The sequence below is a fragment of the Python bivittatus genome, unplaced genomic scaffold, assembly GCF_059951505.1.
Source record: "Python bivittatus isolate LINGU-HERP-01145 unplaced genomic scaffold, Pbiv_v1 ctg000020_np1212, whole genome shotgun sequence".
Lineage (NCBI taxonomy): Eukaryota > Metazoa > Chordata > Lepidosauria > Squamata > Pythonidae > Python > Python bivittatus.
In genome coordinates, this window is record NW_028277030.1 from 930,627 (window position 1) to 954,130 (window position 23,504).

Here is a 23,504-nt window from a genome sequence, read left to right on the forward strand (position 1 = left end):
TTTGTTAGCAGATTTTTTTAATCTGTTTTATTTTGGTTTGAATCTGAGTACTATAATGTCACCCTCTGAAAATGAAATGATCATGTGTATGTGTAACAGTCTTGCTATGTATACATCTTTCCCACTTAAAATTAAAATGCTTAATTAATAATACTGCACATATCAGTTTTGAACTATCAGAGTACCAGTCTTCACACAAGGAATGTCACACTTCCTAAAGGTGCTAGTGTTAGTCTATATCCGTCTAGCCAATCCTGAAGCTGACCTGTCTTCCTTCTCCCACTGCTGAGGTGTGCCCAGGTGCTCCCAGGAGGGGGCGGCAGGGGTAGACAGAGTGCAGGGTGCAGACACTCTGGCAGCAGAGTGCAGGGTGACCAAAAGGGCAGAGATGGGGGGGAGATAGGTGGGTGGGGGAGCTGAAGCACATGCTGTCATTGTAAATGTGGGTGGTCTGCCAAACACCCAAATTTTGATCACATGACCACGGGGGTGCTGCAACAAGCTGTAACTTTGAGGACCAGTCATAACTAGCATTCATTCAGTGTTGTTGTAACTTCAAACAGTCATTGAATGGTCATTAAGCGACGACTACCCGTATAACTGGCCCAGAATGCATCTGCTCATTTATTAACTAGCCATGGCTGGTTTAGCAGTAAACCACTGATACAAGAAGGTTGCAATTAGTGCAAGTTCGAATAGTGTGATATTGGATTTAGTACAAATTATAAATTGGTACCAGGTCGTGTTTAATACGAGCCAAAATTCAGTTAATGTGAGGTTAACATGCATGTAGTTGAGGCTAGTGCATGTGCAGTTGCCGTTGGGGATTTAGATGCTAATTGTTGTGTGTGCAAAATGGAGGAAAGGAAGGTTCAGTTCGAGGAAAGCTCAAAAAAGAAGAGGCTAAGTTTGAAGAGTACAGGAGATAACAGGTACACTTTTGTCAGCCCTCCCAGGTAAATCAGACAGGAAACACGACTAGATAAGCTAATTCTACTTTATTGTAAGGCTACATTAACAGAATCTTGCAAGTCTGAAAGTACAAATCTCCTGCCCTCCCTATTTTCTGCCTGACTAGTTACGGTAGGTCCTTCCTAAGTTTCTTTTTCTGGCCGTTATTCTGTTGCAGACTCCTGTTTTATCTGATCGTGCCCTAGGTGGCATCTCTTCCAAGGTCACCCTCACATTCCATCACATCTTTGGATATGGGTTTATCCTCCAGCTTGTCCTTTGTTCACTTGATTTAGCTATTTATTTTAAATATTTATGAGATCTACCTATGTAGGAATACTTAGAATTTTTTGCTTTTATTTTGCTTTATATAATTACTGTGACTTTGTTAAAATAAATTGAAATTGTAAGTATATTCTTTTAACCTTTTACTATTATATTTCATTAATAAACATATAAAATTTATGTTTAAAAATTTTCATTGCCTATTTCTGTCAACCTGGAAACAATGACCCTATTTTCCATAGAAATACCACTTCGAATAGTGTAAATTTGAATAATGTGACCATTTTGTGGGATTCATTTAACTGCACTAATTGAGACCTACCTGTATTGGACTGATTGCCAGTAAGTTTCTAGGTACAATGCAAAGGATAGTCATTAATTATAAAGCATTTTATGGCTTGGGCCTCACAACCTTTGGGCCTATCTTCTCCATGTAGAATCATTCAGTTCTGTATGTTCTGCCTGGAAAGGGATGAATTCTACTCCCTGGGGGCCGGCAGTAACAGAGTCTTCGGGAAGTCTCTCCAATGCCCCAGTCTTATGGAATTTTCTTCTGCTAGAGATCAATATGCCCCTCTCCCAAATATCACTTTGGAAAAAATGAATGGTGCTCTCTTGCAAGTGTATGTGGGGTGGTGAATGATACCTACCATCTAAACTACATAAAATTTGGCCAAAAGCTTGGATTTTAAAACATTTTTTAAAATACTGAAGTAAATTCTCATGGGAAACAACAGGAACTCATTTCTGTTTCAACTACTTGAAATTTAATGAAAGTTGGCTATCAAAAAAGCATTCCCCTGCCTTTCAAAAAAAGAACAGAGTTGTTTTCCGTTTTTTAAAATAATCTCTCCGGATCACGTAGCCAACAAAGAGAGCAGCTAAACTCTTCAATGTTTGGAGTTAAAGTTATTATATCTCCCCTATAAATTCAAGGTTAAGATTAAGTCTTGAATTTTTTGAAATCATCTCCTTGGCCAATTTTCTGCAGGCACTATCTTGTGCTTTGTGTCTTGTCATTTCCTGATGTTTTTGCTTCAACCCAGGAATCCATGCTGACTAAAACAGAAAACAAGTTAGGAAAACCTTGCTCAGCTTTCCAACCCCTTAAAAATTGTTGCACGTCACATGACCTGGAGATAAGGGGGACTTAGAATGGAGCCATTGAGCTCCATAGGGAAGCATTGGAGGATGCTGGATTTTTTTTTTCTGCAGCCCATTTTTAAACTCAGTCTTTCTTTTGCCAACTTCCTCCCCCCCCCCCCCGCCCCCAATCTGGTTCCATTCTGTTCTGATTTCAGAGTGTTATCCTGCTGACAGACTGACCAATAGAGTCCTGGGCTCCTTTACAGTACTTTTTTCAGTATTCAGTTGATTTGGAAAAAATAAAAAGGGGAGATGGTGGTACTTCATAATTACGGGTATAACATTAACATTCTAAGACACAAGAGAATGCACAGAGCACGCACACACACAAACGTTCAACAAGTCAAGCATACCAACGTTGTACTAGTAATCTACATTTATATAACCTTAGCATTAGCAACTCTTGCATGAAAAACTAACTAGTATGCAGACACACAGAAATAGTGCCTGCAAAATGAGGAATAGTAAAACACTCAGAATCCACCCACCCACCTGCATGAACCCTAACTTTGCCTTAGTTAAGATTACACAAAAAAGCTAAAACCTGGCAGTGTAGCAAGTATGCAGTTTTAAGCAATCTTCTTTCGTCTGGCCATATGCTCACTTACTTCTTTCCTCAACACTCCACTCCCACGTCACACCATTTAGTCTACACCAATAGCAGCCAGGGCATGACTAGCCCCTGCTGCTGTACTGATTGGCTGGAAAAAAATGGAAGCAAGAAGCCTAAATACAAATCACAAAACAACACATGGTTCATAACAGGAGGCACACTCAAAACCATGCCTCTTGAAACCACCAGGTTTTGTTTCACTCTCAGAAAAACCTCTCAAAACACGTATTCTGTTTCACACTTGGAACACTTTACAAGAGCAGTTTTACAGTAGACTCAATTACCCAGAGATTCCCTTTCACTGGATGTGTTCAAGCAGAAGCTAGAGAGCCATCTGTCAGGGATGCTTGTAGATGAGATGCCTGCACTGAGCAGGAAGGTAGACTCAGTGGTGAAAGGTTGCCAATGTGTTCTCTTCAAATTATGCACATTTGGAACAGCACTAACCCATTTCAGGTACTTTTTTTTCATTAGGAAGAGAGCCAGTGGAAGTTCAACAACTTTACTGCATGAATTAAGTATGAACTCAAAGATCTTAAAGTACCTAATCATTGCTACTCTAAAGAATTATGCACTTTTAGAGAACTAGATATTATGGCAATTTTAATTATTTTTCTGGATTATAAAAATAACTCTGTTCAACGTACGTTTTCTCCATTTTTTTTGAACTTGATAACTTTTAATAAGTTTCCAAACAAGGAGAAAAACATTCAGCCATGTTACATCTGAAGCATTTCAATGTTTTCTTGTTCACTGAAACTGTATCTCATGGAATAAATATCAGCCAATAGTTGATTTATGAATAGAAAGCTGGCCAGTCTATGATACTGTAGAGATCAATTTAACAGAATTTCTTCATCTGAAAGAGCAATTAGAAACTAGACTATCATCAGTTGCTTCACCATCATCATGATTTATAACAAAAATGCTTGAAAATTGTCATAGTTTAGCAAGTGCTTGTTAAATCATGTAATATATGAGAAATATGTGTATTTGTATGTATAACAAGTCCAAAATCTGCATTTAACAGATTAAAGAACCTTGAAAGAGAAATATATTTTCTGTATGGGAATATTTCCCATGTTGACAGCTAAAACATTTTAGCTTTTCGAGGCTGCTGCTGCATACAAAATAATCAGTGAAATATGCCCTTTGTTAGACATCATGCCTAGTTCTCACTAACATGGTAAAATGTAAGTCTCAACTGTACTACTTGAGATTATAGGGGCAATTAGTATACCTCTTACACAATCCCCTCCCCTCACACACCCTTTATCTCAAAGAGCTATCCTTCATTTGAGACTCTGGGAACGTCTGGATAATCAAATGTTGATGTAATTTAATTAACCGGCATATTCAGAAGCGTTGTATTTCTGCATGTGAGCAGCCCCACTTCGGCTGGTTTGCTTCTCTTTTCCCACATGTACTGGGATGCCACAGTTGAAATCTGTGGCAGCTCTGACCCCTCTCTGCCACAGTCACCTCCCTGCAGATTATGTAACAGGAAGATTACTGACCAGTTAAAAGAAGGAAGAAAGTATTAGCAGGGTTGATTATAATTTGCATAATAGTTCTGTTGCTACAACTTTAAAAATCTGAAAGATGAATTGGTAATTAATTTAATAATTTCATCTAGTATCTTTGAATGATTCATGAAGAAGTCACCAAGTAACTTATGTCACCTAGCAGTAACATAAATGTTATGTCACCAAGCAGCAGCATCCACCCCCATATTTCCTGATTAATATTAATTTAGACATTGGCCAATTTTGAAGGATTGGTGGGCAGGAGCAAAAACTCTAAAATTACATCTATCCCTGGCTGGGGAAATACTGTGCCAGCTTGTGAGGGAAGAGCACTTAAAAGAGATAAATCCTTCCTGTCTACTGGTTTCCCATTGGAAATGTGGTCCCCTTTTAGGACTTTTTAAAATCAAACATTAAAATCCATGTTTATTTATACAATGTATTTTACTATAGGAACATGAAAGACAGCAGAAGTGATATAGGTAGCGACTGATTCATTTAGCGACTGTTTGCAGTTACGACAGTGATGAAAAAATAACTTTGTGACCAATCCTCCCATTTTTGACCTTCGCAGGTCTGTAAAGCAAAGAAACCTGAAGGAAGACTGTAAGCACAGTTGCAGTTTCACTTAGCAACAGCTTTGCTTAACGACTGAGTTGCCAGTCCCAACTGTGGTCGCTAAACAAGGACTATCTGTATAGCTAATCCTAACTCTTGTTTCTAAGTCATTTGATGTGAGAATTTTCTTTAAGTCCTACAGGGTTCTAACCAGCAAGACAAAAACAAGGAAGTATTCCCCTCCTTACATTTTTTTAACTTCCCAGCCATCCCCCCCCCATCCCATTTTTTCCTATATAACTTCCTTCTACTGAAACCAACTAGAGGCAATTAACTGAGCCTAGCTCCTAATCTGGCATAGACTAGTAACTGATTTGGAGGAGTGTTGGGAGGCTAGGATCTGTCTTTAATTTCAATTTTTTTGTTAGGGATGCAAAAACTTCTCAAGCTTCCGCACAGCCAAAGGAGGTTTCTGAGGTCAAATTGTTCCCCCCATGTGGAAAACCAAGAAGCTCTAATGCCCCAAGGACCATAGGATTGAAACCTAGAAGGCTAAATCAGACAAAGAAAAAAAGATTCCAAAATGTAAACACACATGTAAAAAGATTTTGGGAAGTCAGGGAACACTGAGAGTTGCAATCTATTTTAACAATCTAGATTTTCATTGTTATTATAATTATTATCAATTATAACTAATTAGATGTAGTACATAAGAAATTATCTATTGTCTACTAAAATCTTGAACATAAAATATATTGTAAGTGAATACAAATGGAACATTTGTGGATCTTACCTTAAAAACCATATGAAGCATCATTTGAAGACCAGTCTTGCCAGGATATTTACCAGCAATATTTGCAGCAGATAAATTGAACAGGTTGGCTCCTGTTTCCGTGCAGAGAGCATGGATAAGCATTTTTTTCCCTACTCCTACAGGGCCAGCCAAGAGCAAGGCTTTCACCAGAGGTGCTTTCTCATGGACAGATTGAGAACCTATAGAATGAAATTAGTAAAATGGTACAATTAAGTTGCTGGAAATGTATGTTTAAAGAAAGCTTCTTTCTAATAATCCAAACTGTAATGCCCAAGTGTTGGGCTTGGGAGAAACCAATGGGACTGAGAAAGCCTTAGCAACAGAACGGATCAAAAGAGGACTTTCATTTCCAGGCTGGAGCTGAAGCAAGCTTTTTTTTGAAGTATATTTTTTAAACAATTTAGCAAGCAAACTAAGATCCAATCTTTCCTCTACAATGACCTAGCCACAATTAAGTATTTCTTGGTTTAAATTAACTGAATCCTAAGCTCATTTTATTCGGGCAACCTGCTTGAAGGTCTAAACTGGGAGTGGAATGAAATAATGGGTACCTTAACAACCACGATAGGAACCAGAAAATTCATTGTTAAACAGGGTGATAATTAGGTGAGGCATCACATGATTGTACCTGATTTTACAACATTTTTTGCTGCATTGGTTAAGCGAATCACCATGGTTGTTAAGCAAATCATGTGGTCGTTAAGTGAATCACAGAGTTCTCCATTAATTTTGCTTGCCGGAGGCCAGCTGGGAAAGTCACGAATGGTGATCATCTGACCCTGGGATTCTGCAACCATTTAAGTGCAAGCTGGTTGCCAAGTGCCCAGATCACGATCATCATCATCATCTGATGGGACAGCTGATACCTTATAGGGAAAGAAATAAAATTCAAAACAATTTGGACTAATTAAAGAGATGGTCTGAAAATAATACTAAAATTTGAGACATTTGAAAGATGCCACATGGAAGAAGCCCAAAACATGTTATTTCTCTCCCCAGAGTACAGGAAATGAAATAATCAATTTAAATTACAGATTCTGGCTGTTACAAACAGGGACAACACTCTATTTGGAGTCATAGAAGGTTAAGTTCAGACAGAACCCTTGAAGTCACTTAGCAAGCTCCATGCCCAGTGCAGAAATCTACTGATACTGCATACTAATGGATGGCCATCCAGTCTGTTTTAAAAACAACCAGTGAAGGAGAGCTCACTGCCTCCTGAAGAAATTCTTGAACAACTCTTACCACCCCTTTGTTTTGCCAACTGTTTTGCTTAGTTCCACCTGAACAGAGTTTCCCATGGGCAGAAGACTTGAAAGTAAGAATTGAATCACTTTGCATTGATAACCTGTTTACTGCCCTACCATTTTCTTCTAGCAATGGGCCCATGCCTTCCTTTTTCTTCAGTTTTCTACTAACGCTGCCTCCAAAAGCCCTTTTAATTGCTTTTAGCTATCTTTGTGAGCCTAACTTTCTTTTGTGCTTTAGCCTAACTTTCTTTTGGCATATATTAACTACTTGTTAGTATCCATCGTCCAGTTGATATACACTCATTTTCCATTTCCTAAACATGCCTTTTTAACACTTAGCTCAGTTGAAAGCTCCCCAGGCATTCAGAGTAGTTTCTTAAGCTGTCCTCGTTTTTTCTTATTAGAATGGTCTGTCACTGCATTTCCACTTCCGTACTTCTGAGGCTTTCCCAAGTTTCCTGTAACAAGATTTCTGTGACTGGTTGACCACCTAGTACTTTTCTAAACATGAAATGGGCTCTCCTGAAAACTGGTGTGCACGAATGGCTATGTTCTATTTTTCTTTCCCAAGATGACATGATTGCTTCCTCCAAAGTTCCCAGTGCTTTGATCTTTTCAACCAACGGTTCCATATTGATTAGGATTGCTGATCCACTTGTTTCTTCCTCAACTTTCTAAAAAATGAAACAGACAGCAAGACCATCTGGGACCTTGCAGTCTTGGCTCAAGTATCTAGGTAACTGAAGTCTCCCATTTATTATCATGTTTTTCTTCCTGAATGTGTATTGAGAATTTAAGCAATAATGTATAGCATCATATAATCTTCCTGGGATAATGATTAATTTTTTTCTAAGCTTGCAGTATACTACCTTAACAGTGTTAAAAAAAGCATCTGTAGGATGCTTTAATCAAGACTGATATATATGTTAACATTTAGATACCAATAAAATAAACAAAAACTACTAAGGTTATATATATTGTAGGTCACTGCAGGTATCACAAGATATAATGGTAAGTAATATGCTCTTCTGAAATCTCCAAAACTGAGAGTTACAGTAAATTGATATAATCAGAGACCAAAGCCTCCTTGAACCTGGAGTCTGTGCCTAAGAAAGTTATTCAATCGTTTTAAACAACATACAGGACTGTATAACTTTTAAGAAAAGAACTATTTGTAATGTATTGTAAAAATTAAAATTACATGTAAAATTAAAAGTGCTTCCAGGTTAATTCTATAAATACTTCAATTGTTTAATAATTTCAGACTTTTCTCAGCCGGGTTGCCCATTTTCACCCAAATATGTGAAAAAAATAGGTTTTTAATTTAATTCTTGAACCTTTAACTATTACTGTAAGACAGTCTTCACACATTATTACTTTGGTGAGATGTGAATATGAATAATTTTTATATGCTGATGATACTTTAGCAATTTTGGATAAGTATTCCACTTCTCTGCCTAATTTTATATAGGAAGTACAGCATTTAGAAAGTATTTTGGCTATAAGATTAATTGGGATAAATATTGCTTACTTCTTTTAGACTCTGATATATCAACACAATTATGTAAAGAGCTGAGTTTTCTATTGAGTATATGAAATATTTGGGACTTTATATTCACAAAAATATTTCTAAATATGTGGAAGTAAATATGTTGAAACTTTTAGAAAAGATTGATCTGGATGTAAATAGATGGATTAAATTTTCATTAAGTCTGTGGGGTAAAAATAATGCTATTAAAATGAACATTGTCCTCCATTTGATTTATGTCTCAAAGGCATCCCAATGCTAATTCCAAATAAATATTTTCTTCAGATTGATTAGGAAATTTATTTGGGCTAATAGTCCACCAAGGATTTCATTAGCTACACATTTGATGAAAGTGGCTTTAATTTACTGGACTTGCAAAAATATCAGTTGGGTTTATATTTTATCAGCCCTAAGTATGTGGAATGAAAATGTAATAGAATATCATCCTCTGTAGATTTCATTAGAAAGTTATTATTTATTCCCATTATGATCATGGCAAATTCTTGGATCAATGTAAAGTAGAAAAAGTGTTTTATTTCCAGGAGTGCAGGCTGTGAGAAATCTTTGGGCCTTACTGGAGTGTAGATTGGGTTTTGATATTGACACTCCCAAATATTTAACTCTACTTTAAAAACAGGTGGTAAAAAGTACCAGTGGCAGCTGGGATAGTGACTTTAAATCAGTTACAGATAAACCTCATTTAGCAACTGCTTCCTTTAGTGATCGTTTGCAGTTATGATGATGAAAAAGTAACTTTTTGACCAGTCCTTGCATTTACGACCTTTGCAGCTCTGTAAAGCAAAGGAAAGCTGAAGTAAGATTGTAAAATTGTGGTGTTTCACTTAATGACCACTTTGCTTAATAATCGAGTTGCTGGTCCCAATTGTGATTACTAAATGAGGACTACCTGTGTTACGTAATGATTATTTTAAGGATTTTTCCTGACTTCAAACTGAATATAGTTTTCCTAGTTTACAAGAGTGGCAGTATCTTCAACTTAACCTGTTTGGCAGCTAAGTACAGGCCAGATTACTTGGCTGCTTCAAAGGCACCTGAAGTGCTTTCTTATTTGATGGAATCCATGACAGAAATTAAACCCACAGTGTATCTTTACCAAAAGTTCAGGATCATTTTTAAAGTTGATATTGCTGGGAATCATCAAACATGGACTAAAGAACTGAAATCTCCGATGATGCCCCATCAATGGCTACAAGTCCTTAAAATTGTTAAAATGGTATTGATGTATTTGAGACTAACACTGATTCATCAAAAAACTGTATTTAGAGTGTATTGGACTCACCAAAGTATGTACTCAAAAAGATGGACATCAGATTTTTTCTGTTGGAAATGTAAAAAATTTAAGGGTTCATTGACCCATATGATTTTGTCTTGTGAACTACTGATATTCCTTTGCAATAGTATTTCAATATACGTAAGTAGGTTCATGGGGAAATCTGTAAATGTTAAAGATATTATTGTGATGCTGAATTATACCTCAAATTCTGGAATCTGACTATCTATGAGGAATTATGTTTGTACCAGGCATGGGAGTAGCTAAAAGAATAATACTGAGAAATTGGAAAAGTGATATTAATTCTAGATATTAAGGATTGGTCTTTGGAAATGTGTAATTTATCCATTCTGGAAAAGGCAATATCAAAGAATGAAGCAATATATTCTTCTTTGATATAGATTTCATGACATTTTACAGTAACACAGCCATATTTTTAGGTAATTTTTTAATCATTTTGTATTTGATAATAATATAGTATTATAAGGTAAATTTTGTGACATCTATATGTCTAACATATATGTTAGATGTTTAATAGTGCAATTTGTTAAGTTCTGTCTTTAAAATTGGGGGGGGGTCTTTTTCTTTTTTTCCTTTCCTTTCTTTTTTGGTTTGGTTTAGTTTTAATTTTGTTGTTATTTATTAATTGTTTTTAATACTGCAAGGCTGCTTTCAATTGGTTATCTTTTGTATTCCAATATTCTGTTTATTTTTTGTAATTTTCTTTAAAAAAAAAAAAAGAACAACAATTATTTAAAAAAAACCTGGCCTAGTTAATGGACTCCATAGATTCTTATGGTACAAGGGCACAAATGAGGACAAAAACCTAAAGGAAAATAATAAGTCCAACAATTTCACCATTAGCCTCTCCTCTGAATGCTTTTCATGTTGGAGATAATTACAGGAAGAAAAGTGTAATTACATATGCAAATATGGTCCACCCAAACCCCATGAATAGATTAAAGACACAGCAAAAGTTACTTAGTGAAGGCAGACGTACCTACAAATTGTTGGAAGAATAAAATCTGACCTTAAAAATGAGGCAGGGACATTAAAAAAAATGACAGAATTTGAAATGCTCATACAAAATCAAGGCCACCTATTAGGGTACATACATAAATTCCTGCTTAAATATGATATAGAGACAGGACAAATTAAAAAATGTATGATAAATTGGATGCAAAATGTTAAAGAAATAGTCCCCACACAACAAGGGCAAGAATTATGGAATAAATCTATAAAATAGATTTTGTACTCCAAGCTATAATTTAAGAGAATACTGGTATAAAATGTTTTATAGATGGCATACAACTCCATCAGTAATTGCCAAAATAGAGAAATCTTACAGCATTAAATGTTGGAAATGCCACGAGACAGAAGGAACATTCTACCATATGTGGTGGATATGCAAAAAACGCCCCAGAAGTACTGGAAAGACATACATAGCACTATTCAGAGACTCTTAAAAATCAAATTTTAAATGAAACCACAGCTCTTTTTACTAGGCACAATTCCAGAACATATCAATAAAAGATACCATAATTTATTAAGATACATGCTCACAACTGCGAGGACAAACTTTGTATAACATTGGAAAATCTCTGATTGGGAACTTGAACTTGGAGAATATGCAGCAATGGCAAAACTGACAGTACAGATAGTCCTCGGGTTACGATGGCAATTGGGACTGGGACTGCAGTTGCTAAGTGATGCGGATGTAAAGTGTGATGCCACCTGACCACATCACTTAGTGACTATTCTGGCAGTCCTGGTTGTTGTTGTAACCCCAAGACACGCAGATGATTAAGAGGGAAGCAGTGGGAGTCCCAGGTAAGAAATATGGGTATGTCATGGGGGGGGGGTGCTGAGGGGATGGGGAAACTCAGCGCAGGCTGTATGTGTGATGGAAGGCATGAGCAAGGAAGGTTCTGGAATGGAGCTTCAAGGTTGCCAGGAGGGGGGAGAGATTCCAGGGGAAGCACTTCCTCAGTCCCCAGCCGGAGTGTGGGAAAGCCAAGAGAATGAGACTGGCCCCTCCCTAGGGGCCTCATGGTTATAGTGACTGTTGTTGTGGTACAGGTTTAGTCTGGTGAGATTCTGTCTATTAGGTGTAAGCTAATAAAGGAGCTAAACTGTTCTGGACTGTCTTGCTGTTGTTCTTGGGCTGAATCTGACAGTATCTGAGAGAAGGGGGGCCAGGGGAAGGAGGGCATGGTGCTGTGTGAATGTAGGGAGGCCAGGGTAAACAGGGCGCTATGCCATATGAGTGAAGGGAGGCTGGGGAAGCAGGGCAGCGTGTGAGTGAAGGGAGGCCAGGGCAAGCAGGGTGCTATGCTGCACAAGTGAAGGGAGGCCAGGGGAAGCAGGGCACCACAATGCATGAGTGCAGGGAGGCTAGGGAGACTTACCAGAACGACTTGCAACCTTCCCTGCCAGCTTCCCCGTTGAGTTTGCTTGTGGGAAGTTGGCAGAGAAGGTCACAAATGGCCATCACATGACTGTGGGGGTGGTGTAACAATCAGAATTTCGAGGACTGCTCATAAGTACTACTTGTTCAGCGCTGTCACAACTTTGAATGGTCACTGAACAAGTGGTCAGTAAGTGAGGACTACCTGTATATATATACATAATAGAAGTTTATTTTTAAACTTCTGTTAAATTTAAGCAAGAATAGTTTCCAAACATATATCATGTAGCAAGGCAAATATAAACACTCAGAGTATGGTTTCTAAAGTTTATGTTAATAACTACTGTAAATTGGTTGGAGCACAAAGAAGAAGGGGGAAGTCAGAAGTTAAATACTTATCTATATTAGTTTAGTAGTTTTTTTCCCTTTCTTTTTTTTTTGATTACGTGCCATCAAGTTGTTGTCGACTCTTAGTGGCCACATCGATATTCTCCATGACGATCTGTCCCTAACCTTGTCCTTCAGGTCTTCCAACAGCAACCCCATCACCACTGTAACTGAATCTATCCACCTTGCTGCTGGTTGTCTTCTTGTTCTCTTTCCTTTCACCTTTCCCAGTATTAGAGCCTTCTCCAGAGAGCTCAGTATGCATAAATAATAATACAATGGGGATTTGGCACTAAGCTTAAAGATTTATACTTTTTATATCTGTCTGTCTGTCACAAAAACAATTCAATGTACTTTGCCTGGTATGTTTTATCATTTATTAATGTATATTAAGCATTAATTGTATAACATGAGAAATTTTCTTTGTCCACTTATTGATATTATCTCTTCTAGAAGTATATCTTTCTAAATAAAGGGAAAAGGGGAAAAGTTAGCTCGTTTATATGTTAGCTGGTTTACATTAAAATCTCAGCCTTTCTTCAAACTTTATTTAAATATTGGAGATTAAATTTGCTATTATTTTCCCTAAGTGGCTTTGTTGGATATGCTGCAGCTGCCAAACTGTTATGATGGAAATAAAATAAAAAAGTAGTAGTTAAGACTTTTTTAAAAATTAAACTATACTATTAAAATCATGTTGTCTCAATTGAGAGTACCTCATGAGATAAGAACTGTATAGAATTATTTCAAGAGAAATAAATTAAATATTGTCATAGGTAGTAAAAATATGAGGCTATCAGGAAACCAAGCACGGTATTCTGCCCTCTGGCCAGTGATGATGATCTTACCTAATGGCAATATTCCATACAGTGCTATAAGCTGCTTCACATCTGTAAGAGAAGGCATTGGTTCTACATCCACCTGTCGAAGTGTAGTCCCCAGATAGCTGTACTCACCTACAAAGAAGAAACAAACATGTAATACAAAAAACTTAGTTTCAAAAATTAAAACCTGTTAGGAACATAAATATAATATTTTCCACCCTAACAGCTGGTTATATTATCTTGGAACACATTCTCTTTTTTTAAACAAATTTTATTAAAGATTTTACAAAGAACATAAAAACTAATATAAACTAATGAAGAGTAAAAAGAGCAAAGAAAGAAAAGAAGTAAAAAGAGAACAAAAAGGAAAAGAAAGAAGCTTTCAATTTCTTTTGCAGCAAATACAAGTACAATTACAAAATTAATTCTTAATTTGGATTACAAAAAAAGCTCACTTTTTTCTATTATCCAATTTTTTTCTAATCATCAAAACCACAAATCATAAGTGCATTTTTTCTGTTTCCTCCAAAAAGTCTGTAAGGGGTTTCCAGTCAGCCATAAATGTAGATATTTTTTTCTCTAATCAAAGAAGTTAATTTAGCCATCTCTGCAAGTTCCATCATCTTCACCAACCATTCCTCCATTGTGGGTAGTCTACCCCACTAATATGAAAGAGAAATAAACACAGGTTCTAGACTTCCATGCTGAAGTGCTAGCTAATACAGGTAGTCCTTGCTTAACGTCCACTCATTCAACGACTGTTCAAAGTTATGATGGCATTGAACGAGGAGTATTTATGATAAGTCTTTGTAGTTGCAGCTGTTCTGGCATCCCCACAGTCATGTGATTGCAATTTGGGCACTTGGTGGCCAAGCAAAATCAATGGGGAAGCCAGCAGGAGGTCACAAATGGTGATAATGTCACAGCAAGACGCTGCAACCATGCAGGATTCACCTAACAACAGCAACTGGGACTGCCAGAACTGCTGTCATGTGAGTTGATGCGGTCATGTGACATTGCACAGGGATGGTGTTCCAGGTCTCAATTACTGTTGGTAAATGAGGACTACCTGTAGTGAAAGTTACTGTTATCCCAGATAAAGTACCAGATATTTAACACAATTAAGAGACTTGCCAAAACCAAAAACAAGCATAACCAATAACTTTAAAGTAGCACTGCCTATTAGGACTATGCTATGCTTCGGATATGATTCTGAAATGGCCCTTCGGTGCACATGGGAGCACCAACATAGCATATGCTTAACAACTCTTTAAAACAGCTATGCTTTTTCATGGGATCACACAGTTGCTGCATCCTGAGGAAAGGCACTACTTGACAAATTGGATGGATGGATGGATGGATGGATGGATGGATGGATGGATGGATGGATGGATGAATTCCTGAGGAAAAGCACTACTGCTTTAAAAAGTTGAACATGCTATATAACACCCCTAATTATCTTTTTGAATTAAATCTGAAGCACTGCATAGCCCTATTTTATCATGGAATGCTAAGTAACAATTCTAAAACACACTGTACCAATACTGTACATATATAAACGAAATGACAAAGCACAGAAGCACAACCAGAATGCAGCATGAATTGCTTACTCACTTGGGAAAAAGCCTGGTAGCTGAGCTATTACCCAATATTGAAGTATGTGTTATAGAATCAGAAGGTGCTTGACATACAGTAATGTTTAAGTTCATAATTGTAATTCTCCAAAGTGTGGAAAGCTGTTGCAAGGCATTAACTTTTGGACTACTTGAAATTTGGAGATAGGAATACTAGCTAAACTTACACGGTTGTCATAAATGCCACTATAATAATGAGTACAAAGCACTTTGTGTGTGCATGTTTGTGCTGTTCCTGCTATTATCTATCCTAAATTCACTCAGAAATATGCTCTATTGAAATATTCAACTGCTCTTGCACCAAGGCAAGAGAACTGAATAAGACTTACTGTGAGTAATTATATGGCAAATTAGCCTGCTAGCTATATTTAAAGATCACTCAACAACCTGTGAAGAACATTCAGTTTGTCCTGGTGCTACTCCTCCCCTGTGCTTTTCAAGTTTTTCTACTTTTATTTATTTAACAGCTGTGGAAGTGGGGTGGCCCAGTTACTTACAAACATCTTAAAAACCTTATCTTTGGTATTCTCTATTATTATTACAGAATACTAGATATTTAAGTTAAGACCATGAATACTATGTTACTGTATCAGCCTTTAATCCTGTTTGGGGTCTGCTACTCTCAGGAAGAACAATTTACTAAAATTAAAAAACATACAGAGTATAAACTGCAGCCAAAATCCTGAAGAGACAGTCATCTGAATTTATTTTAATCTGCATTTTCTGTCACCAAGATGCTGATTATCAGTAACTTTTATCTGAAATTAAAATTACTGGTGTTATAGTTCATTTATTCATTGCCAACTCTGTCACAAACGTTTAAGTCCAATATTATACATTACATAATGTAAATCCAAAATAAATATGTGGTCTGTATTAACACATAAAGTTTATACTTTACCAACATAATCGCTGAGTTTTACTTTCTTACTTCTTACTAATATTCCTTCTTTTACCAGCTCTTGGTAAAGAGAATCAATAGTCCTATGCAGAAATAGAGAGTAAGATACACAACCATATTTGTAGACAAAGCCATATATTTTCTCTAATTTGTTCTCATAAATTAGATGTCCCCTTTAAATGTTCTTGCCTAAAAATATTTTTATATTTAATAGTATCTTCATTATTCATAATTTTAATGAAAGCTTGCCATTATGCACTTATTGTAACTGCCATACCTCTCCATCTGCAGGGCTTAAATACTACAAAAGCATACATGTTTATTTAGCATTATTGTAGTATATTGAAAAATGAAGCAATCCTATGCATGTTAGCTCTGAAGTAGGGTCAAAAAGCACAATCCAAATTACAATTCAGAATCAACTATTATTTACATATGGAGTCACTGTTTCAAATACATCTGTGATTCAAGCCTCTACCATATGCACATTATCATATTATTTCAGGGCTATTCTTAATATACTACTGCATTTCAGTGCCATTCAGAATTTATGAACTGTTTGTTTTTTAGAAAGAGTTTGTGAATCACAGACTTCTGGAAGCAACTCTGTGGTAAAAATGTCTTTTCTTGGAGTAAGGTACAAACTATAATATAGTTCAATTGCACTTAATTATTCATGCAAATGACCTATAGGAGCATTTTTATGTACTTAAAGGGAATGTTGGAAATTGTAGTTTGGGATGCAATGGGCAAGGGCTAAGACTCTACTCAGATTTTACATATCAGTAGGGTTAGGATTTTTTGTAGAAAATTGAATTTAACATTTGGTCCTGCCATTTGGGTGATTTGGAAAATTCAAAGGAACATAAACAGTGGTGCTTTCAGGCCACAATTCTTGGGCAGATATCCAATATCCCATTTGGCACAATGGTCAGGCAGGACATCAAATGAAGGAGACTGGCCACCACATTTTCAAATAAGATAATACACAATACCACTATTATAAAGCTTTGTGGTAATTGCACTACTGATACATATATTCAGTTCTGAAGGGAAGTAGGAAATTTAAGTGATTAACTAAGGTACTATAGCAACATCTATCTATTATGCTTGAATTTTCTGTCACCAACATTACCCATCCTAAATTTCCCACAATCAGACTCTAGGAATAAAACAAAGAAAATGTTTAGCTCTTATGGAAGGACCAGTTCATATCCTATTTCAAGAATCTTAAAAATAGATGGAAAATTCAAATATATATCTGAAACTACCAGGGGTTTCTCACTTGCTATCTGGAATAAAATTAAATGTACATCTGATGCATATGAAGAAAACTCACAGAAACTATTGTACATATAACCTAAAATAAACTTTCTGCAAATTCAACACGCCCTTATTTAAATTTCTTTCTGTATTATTAGACATTTAAAAAGAATCCGGTGTTAGATTCTCCATAATAGCCAAAGAATTGGAGTTAATAGGTTCAGACATTTATCAGTGTGAATCTCAGAGGAGCAAGTGCATCTTTACCGGTCAGATGTCAGATCTTTATCTTTCTTCGACTTTTTCTTTTTTCCACCTTTTTTTCCTTTTTTCTTTTTCTGAAGATCATAAATGGAAATACTTTGCAAAGGTAATACTTCCACATGTGGCAAAAATTTTCATCCCAGTACAATAATTTTAGAGACTTCTATGATGAGGCCACCTCCTCATACAAATAAGAAGAACTGTTTTTATTTTGTTTACATGTATTTCATGTTCCCCAGCTTCTGATACTGTATTATACTAAATGCATGTTTCTTTCTGCATTAAAACTGTATACTATTAATGTGATACTCGATATTTTTATGTCTTTCATTAATTCATCAATTGTGAAAACACCACGCAGGCATCCTTCATTCAACTTTAGGATAGCTCAACTACTAATTCATTCTACCATCTCGTGCTGCCCCTCACTGAGTCAGAGATGGAACAGTAATGATTGTGAAAACTCTAACTTAGTTGGATGGCTTGTGTCAGAGAATTTGACCTACAAGCCAGACCAAGTAAGTCCTATAAACCCTGTTTTAGCATAAATCACCTATTCATCTATTACTCACTTTATAATCTTGTTTTCCACTGTTAATTTACTTTATTTTATGATATGCTCTATGTTATGACCTGTGGTTACAATAATAAACTTACTCTTACTCCAGTTTTCATTACCAGTTCATGCTATAGTCCAAATGTTGCTACAGACAACTTATTCATGCAATTAATATTCATACATGTAGTCTATTCTTCCAGGCAATGAAACATGTAAGCAACCTTCCTTACATAGAGGTTGAGTAATGGCAACTGGACTTCTTTTCTTTTGGTGTGATACGTTTCGCTGCTTCTCCAAGCAGCTTCTTCAGTCTAGAAAGTTGGTTAGAGGGGACCCCATAAATGTCAGCACTTAACGACCCGCTTGGGGATGAGTGAGGAATTAGGAGTAAGACATTCACATCCCAAAGACTCTACTAATCACTCTCCTATTGTCCCTTCAATGAGCCCATCATGTCAGTGAGGAACGCAACCACTCTGGAAGACATTTATGTAAGATAGGATCAATAGTTACTATATTGACTCTTAGTCAATTATTTATTCTACTCATAATATAATAGCATGTTCTATTTACCTTTCCTTTTTTCCCTTTTTTCCCTGTTTTCTCTGTCTCTCTATCCACAGCTAATTTTAGATTCTTCAGTTCCTGGCGCATTAGCTCATCCACCTGTTTGAACACATACACGGATGTAATAAGAAATACTGTGCTAAAAGAATCCGCAACCAGAAAATACAAATGTTATGCTAAGAGTAAAAGCAACACTCATATACAATTATCCAATTTTGTTAGTATTTTTATTTTGGAGGGAGGATTAGACCTGTAAGCCAGTATGGAATCATGTTTTAGTTAAAGGTAGAAGGACTGGATCAGATGTGGAAGATCAACCTCTTGGGCTCTCTTTTCATAGTTGATTTCAGATAGTCCATGGTCCATAATGCCTAGTCTCAAATTTTTCCCTTTCTGGGAAAGATGCTTAAGACAGTGATGGTGGAACAGCTGTGAAGCACTCCTAGATAAAGTGCATTATCTGGACCCTTTGTAGGTTTGGGACTGAGATAGCATTGGTCACTCAACTGATGAGCTCTGTCAGGAACTGGATGGGGATAGTGAATAGACCTCCTGGTCTGTTTAGAATTCTCAACAGCTTTTGATACCATCAACCAGCTAGGGATGGGGATCAGAGCCCTGTTCTGCAGTATTTCCACTCCATCCTCAATGGGTGGTTTTAGTCAGTGGTAGTGGGGGAAGTCAGCTCAATGGCCGCTTATCTTGTGGAGTGCCGTAGGGGTTGATCCTCTCTCCCCTACTTTTTAACATCTTTATGAAGCCACTGGGAGAGGTAATCAGACAGTTTGGAATGTGGTATCAAGGATATGCTGGTACCTCGATGGGAGAGAACAGACTGAAGTTAAACCCAAGGAAAATGGAAATAGTGTTTGTACATTAAGGTTCTCTATTAATACCAGATTAGATAGGGTAGGTACACTCCAGGTCCCTAGCCTGAAATCTTGCCATCTAGTGGGACCTCGGAAGCATGCCTGTTCTGTGGCTGCCCCTACCTTACGGAACAAGCTCCCTTTGGTGATTTGGTAGTCCCCCCCCCCCCCGTTTTAGCCTTTTGGAAGGCCATCAAAACCTGGCCTATTACCCAGGTACTGGGGTAGAGCGAGGATGTCTGGAATTGGTTATGGGGCATCCCAAGGGGATGACTGAGGTGGCGAGTTGTATTGGTTTTATGGTTTTTATAGTTCTGGGTTTTATTGTTGTTGTGAGCCACCCAGACCTGAGTTTTTAGATGGGTAGCCATACAAATTTTTTAAATGAACAAACTCTGGATGGACAAGCACTACCTCTGAAGGAGCAGTTTTGCAATTTGGGAGGCTTTCTGGACTCTTGGCTCCTGCTTGAGCAGGTGGAAGCTGTGGCTAGAGGGATGTTTGCTCAACTCCAGCTGGTGCATCAACTATGACCTTATCTGGTGAAAGGTAATTCATTACTACTGCATTACTACTTATCTGGCTACAATAATTCATTACTAGTGCAATGCAATCTATACAGGACTGTCTTTACTAGGAAACTACAGTTCCATATGGCAACTGGCTGCCTGATGCTGGGTGCAGGTTACATCTGCGCTATGAATACTGCACTGGCAACTAGTTGGTTTTTGTGTAAAATTTAAAGCAGGGTTTCTCAACCAGGGTTCTGTGGAATCCTAGGGTTCCACGACAGGTCGCTAGGGGTTCCCTGGGAGATAATGATTTATTTTAAAAAATATTTCAAATGTGGGCAACACATTCTTGCGGTGATGAGCAGAGACTGAGCAAAAATCTAGTTACAACTTTCTGATCTTTCTGGTGGTATGCTGTAGGACTATGTTTATTTGGTTGAATCCATTCTTAATTTTTGACATGAGATAGGGGAGACTGTTGACAACAGGTGAACACTATATTGCAGAAAGGGAAAAATATATTGCAGGAAAGGAGGAATATATTGAAGGAAGGCAAGGGAGAAGTGCATTTTTCAAGGAGTTAATGGACTCGTCCAACTTAGTCTTGTGACGTTAGTCTCTCCCTCCTGCATCTTTTCCCTGCAGTTTCCCTGCAGTTATTTTATCCTATTATTTTAAATAAATTTTGTACACGTTTATTCAGTCACATCTGAAGGTCCAATGTGGCAATTTCTGAAGAGGAAGTGTGAGAGAGAAAAGGAGGATTCTAAAATGGACAATACCAATAAGTTTAATGATGATAATAATGAAGAATTTAAATCTGCTCAGGCATTTCCCTGCACTGGTAATCAATGGACTCAAAAAAAAGTCCATCTTTACAATGAAAGCTGTTTATCAATGGGTTTTACGTGGATTGGTGAGCCAAGTTGTCCTATTCCATTGTGCCTCATCTGTGGCAAACAACTTACAAATGAAATGGCTTCAGCACAGTTAAACTACAAATTACAGCCATATGACAAGTAAAAGGTCGGATTATTTGAAATGGCTATTGAAATCACAGAACAAACATATTTTGTTAGTAAAATGATAGTCAGTAAAAACTCCAAGAAGCAAGTTATTTAGTAGCAGAACTTATTACACAGCAAAGGAAAAGTCATGCTTTGGGTGAGAAAGTAATCATGCCAGCATGTAAAATAATAGTGGGAAAAATGCTAGGACCAGATGCAGTACAAGAAATGGAAAAGGTTTCACTGTCAAACAGCACAATAAGTCGGCGTATTGATGACATGTCACATGATACTGAAGAGGGTTTGTGTGATAAACTGAAGAACAGCAGCTTTTCTATCCAAGTTGATCAACACATTTTACCAATAAATGTCATGTTATGGCATCTGTAAGATTTGTAAATGATGGTGAAATTCAAGAAAACTTTTTCTGCTGCAAAGATCTACATGAAACATGCAAAAGCCAAGATGTATTTAATGTTTTGTCTTTATATCTGGAGACAAAAAGTCTGTCCTGGAGGAACTGTGTTAGCATCTGTACTGATGGTGCTCCATCAATGGTTGGCTACATGGGAGGTTTCATTTCTCTTGTAAGAAAAGAAAATCCTGATGTTATCACAACACACAGCTTTCTTCACAGAGTGGTGTTGGTGTCAAAAACTCTTGGAGATGAAATGAGAAAATTTCTAGATGATGCTACAAAAATGGTTAACTTTATTAAACTAAGACCAGTTCACTCAAGAATGTTTTAAAAAGTGTGTGAAAACCTGGACAAATAGCACATAAGTCTCCTGTTACACACAGAAATACCGTGGCTCAGCAGAGAAAAGAGTTCTCAGCAGGGTGTTTGATCTGACAGCGGAATTGCAAGAGTATTTTTGAGAAAATAGTATTTCACATTTTCTGAGTGCTTTGAAGATGGAGAATGGCTGCAGAAACTAGCATACTTAGCTGACATCTTTCATCACATGAACCAGCTGAACAAGTCTCTGCAAGGCACTGGAGAAAATGTTTTGACTTCAAGTAGCAAGATTCTTCCCCTTCATGGATCACTGCCTTGTCGTGGCGAAGGGGCTTGCGTAACTCAGTGAAGCCATGAGCTATACCGTGCAGGGCCACCCAAGACGGACAGGTCATGACAGAGAGTTCTGACAAAATGTGGTCCACTGGAGAAGGAAATGGTAACCCACTCCAGTATCCTTGCCAAGAAAACCCCATGGACAATGTTAAAAGGCTAAAAGATATGACGCCGGAAGATGAGCCCCTCAGGTTGGAAGGTGTCCAATATGCTACTGGGGAAGAGCGGAGGGCAATTCCAAGTAGCTCCAGAAAGAGTGAAGCGGCTGGGCCAAAGCCGAAAGGACGTTCAGCTGTGGATGTATCTGGAAGCGAAAAGAAGGTCCGATGCTGCAAAGAACAATATTGTATAGGTACCTGGAATGTAAGATCTATGAACCAAGGCAAGCTGGATGTGGTCAAACATGAGATGACAAGACTGAACATCGACATCTTGGGAATCAGCGAACTGAAATGGACGGGAATGGGTGAATTTAGTTCGGGTGACCATTATATCTACTACTGTGGGCAAGAAACCCTTAGAAGAAATGGAGTTGCAATCATAGTCAATAAGAGAGTCGGAAAGGCAGTAATGGGGTACAACCTCAAAAACGACAGAATAATCTCAGTGCGTATCCAAGGCAAACCATTCAATATCACAGTCATCCAAGTCTATGCCCCAACCACTGATGCTGAAGAAGCTGAGGTTGACCGCTTCTATGAAGACCTACAACATCTTCTAGAACTAGCACCAAAAAGATGTCCTTTTCATCATAGGGGATTGGAATGCTAAAGTAGGAAGTCAAGGAGTAATCGGAATAACAGGCAAGTTTGGCCTTGGAGTACAAAATGAAGCAGGGCAAAGGCTAATAGAGTTCTGTCAAGAGAACAAGCTAGTCATAGCAAACACTCTTTTCCAACAACACAAGAGACGACTCTACACATGGACATCACCAGATGGTCAATACCGAAACCAGATTGATTACATACTTTGCAGCCAAAGATGGAGAAGCTCTATACAGACAGCAAAAACAAGACCAGGAGCTGACTGTGGCTCAGATCATGAGCTTCTTACTGCAAAATTTAGGCTTAAATTGAAGAATGTAGGGAAAACCACTAGACCACTCAGGTATGACTTAGATCATATTCCTTGTGAGTACACAGTGAAGGTGATGAATAGATTTAGAGGATTAGATTTGGTAGACAGAGTGCCTGAAGAACTATGGACGGAGGTCCGTAACATTGTACAGGAGGCAGCAACTAAAACCATCCCAAAGAAAAAGAAATGCAAGAAA

The 23,504-nt window shown here is 37.4% G+C and overlaps 1 protein-coding gene across 1 annotated transcript in view; it reads right to left on the reverse strand.

The window, feature by feature from the left end:
• DRC11 (dynein regulatory complex subunit 11) overlaps positions 1-23,504 on the reverse strand; it is a 119,031-nt gene that overhangs the window by 22,087 nt on the left and 73,440 nt on the right. The window contains exons 11-15 of the mRNA XM_088132851.1: positions 18,775-18,867; positions 17,646-17,716; positions 16,116-16,198; positions 13,605-13,712; positions 5,873-6,072 (exon numbers count right to left, since the gene is read on the reverse strand). Coding sequence (XP_087988977.1) covers positions 5,873-6,072; positions 13,605-13,712; positions 16,116-16,198; positions 17,646-17,716; positions 18,775-18,867 — 555 coding nt within the window. The remainder of the gene's footprint in view (positions 1-5,872; positions 6,073-13,604; positions 13,713-16,115; positions 16,199-17,645; positions 17,717-18,774; positions 18,868-23,504) is intronic.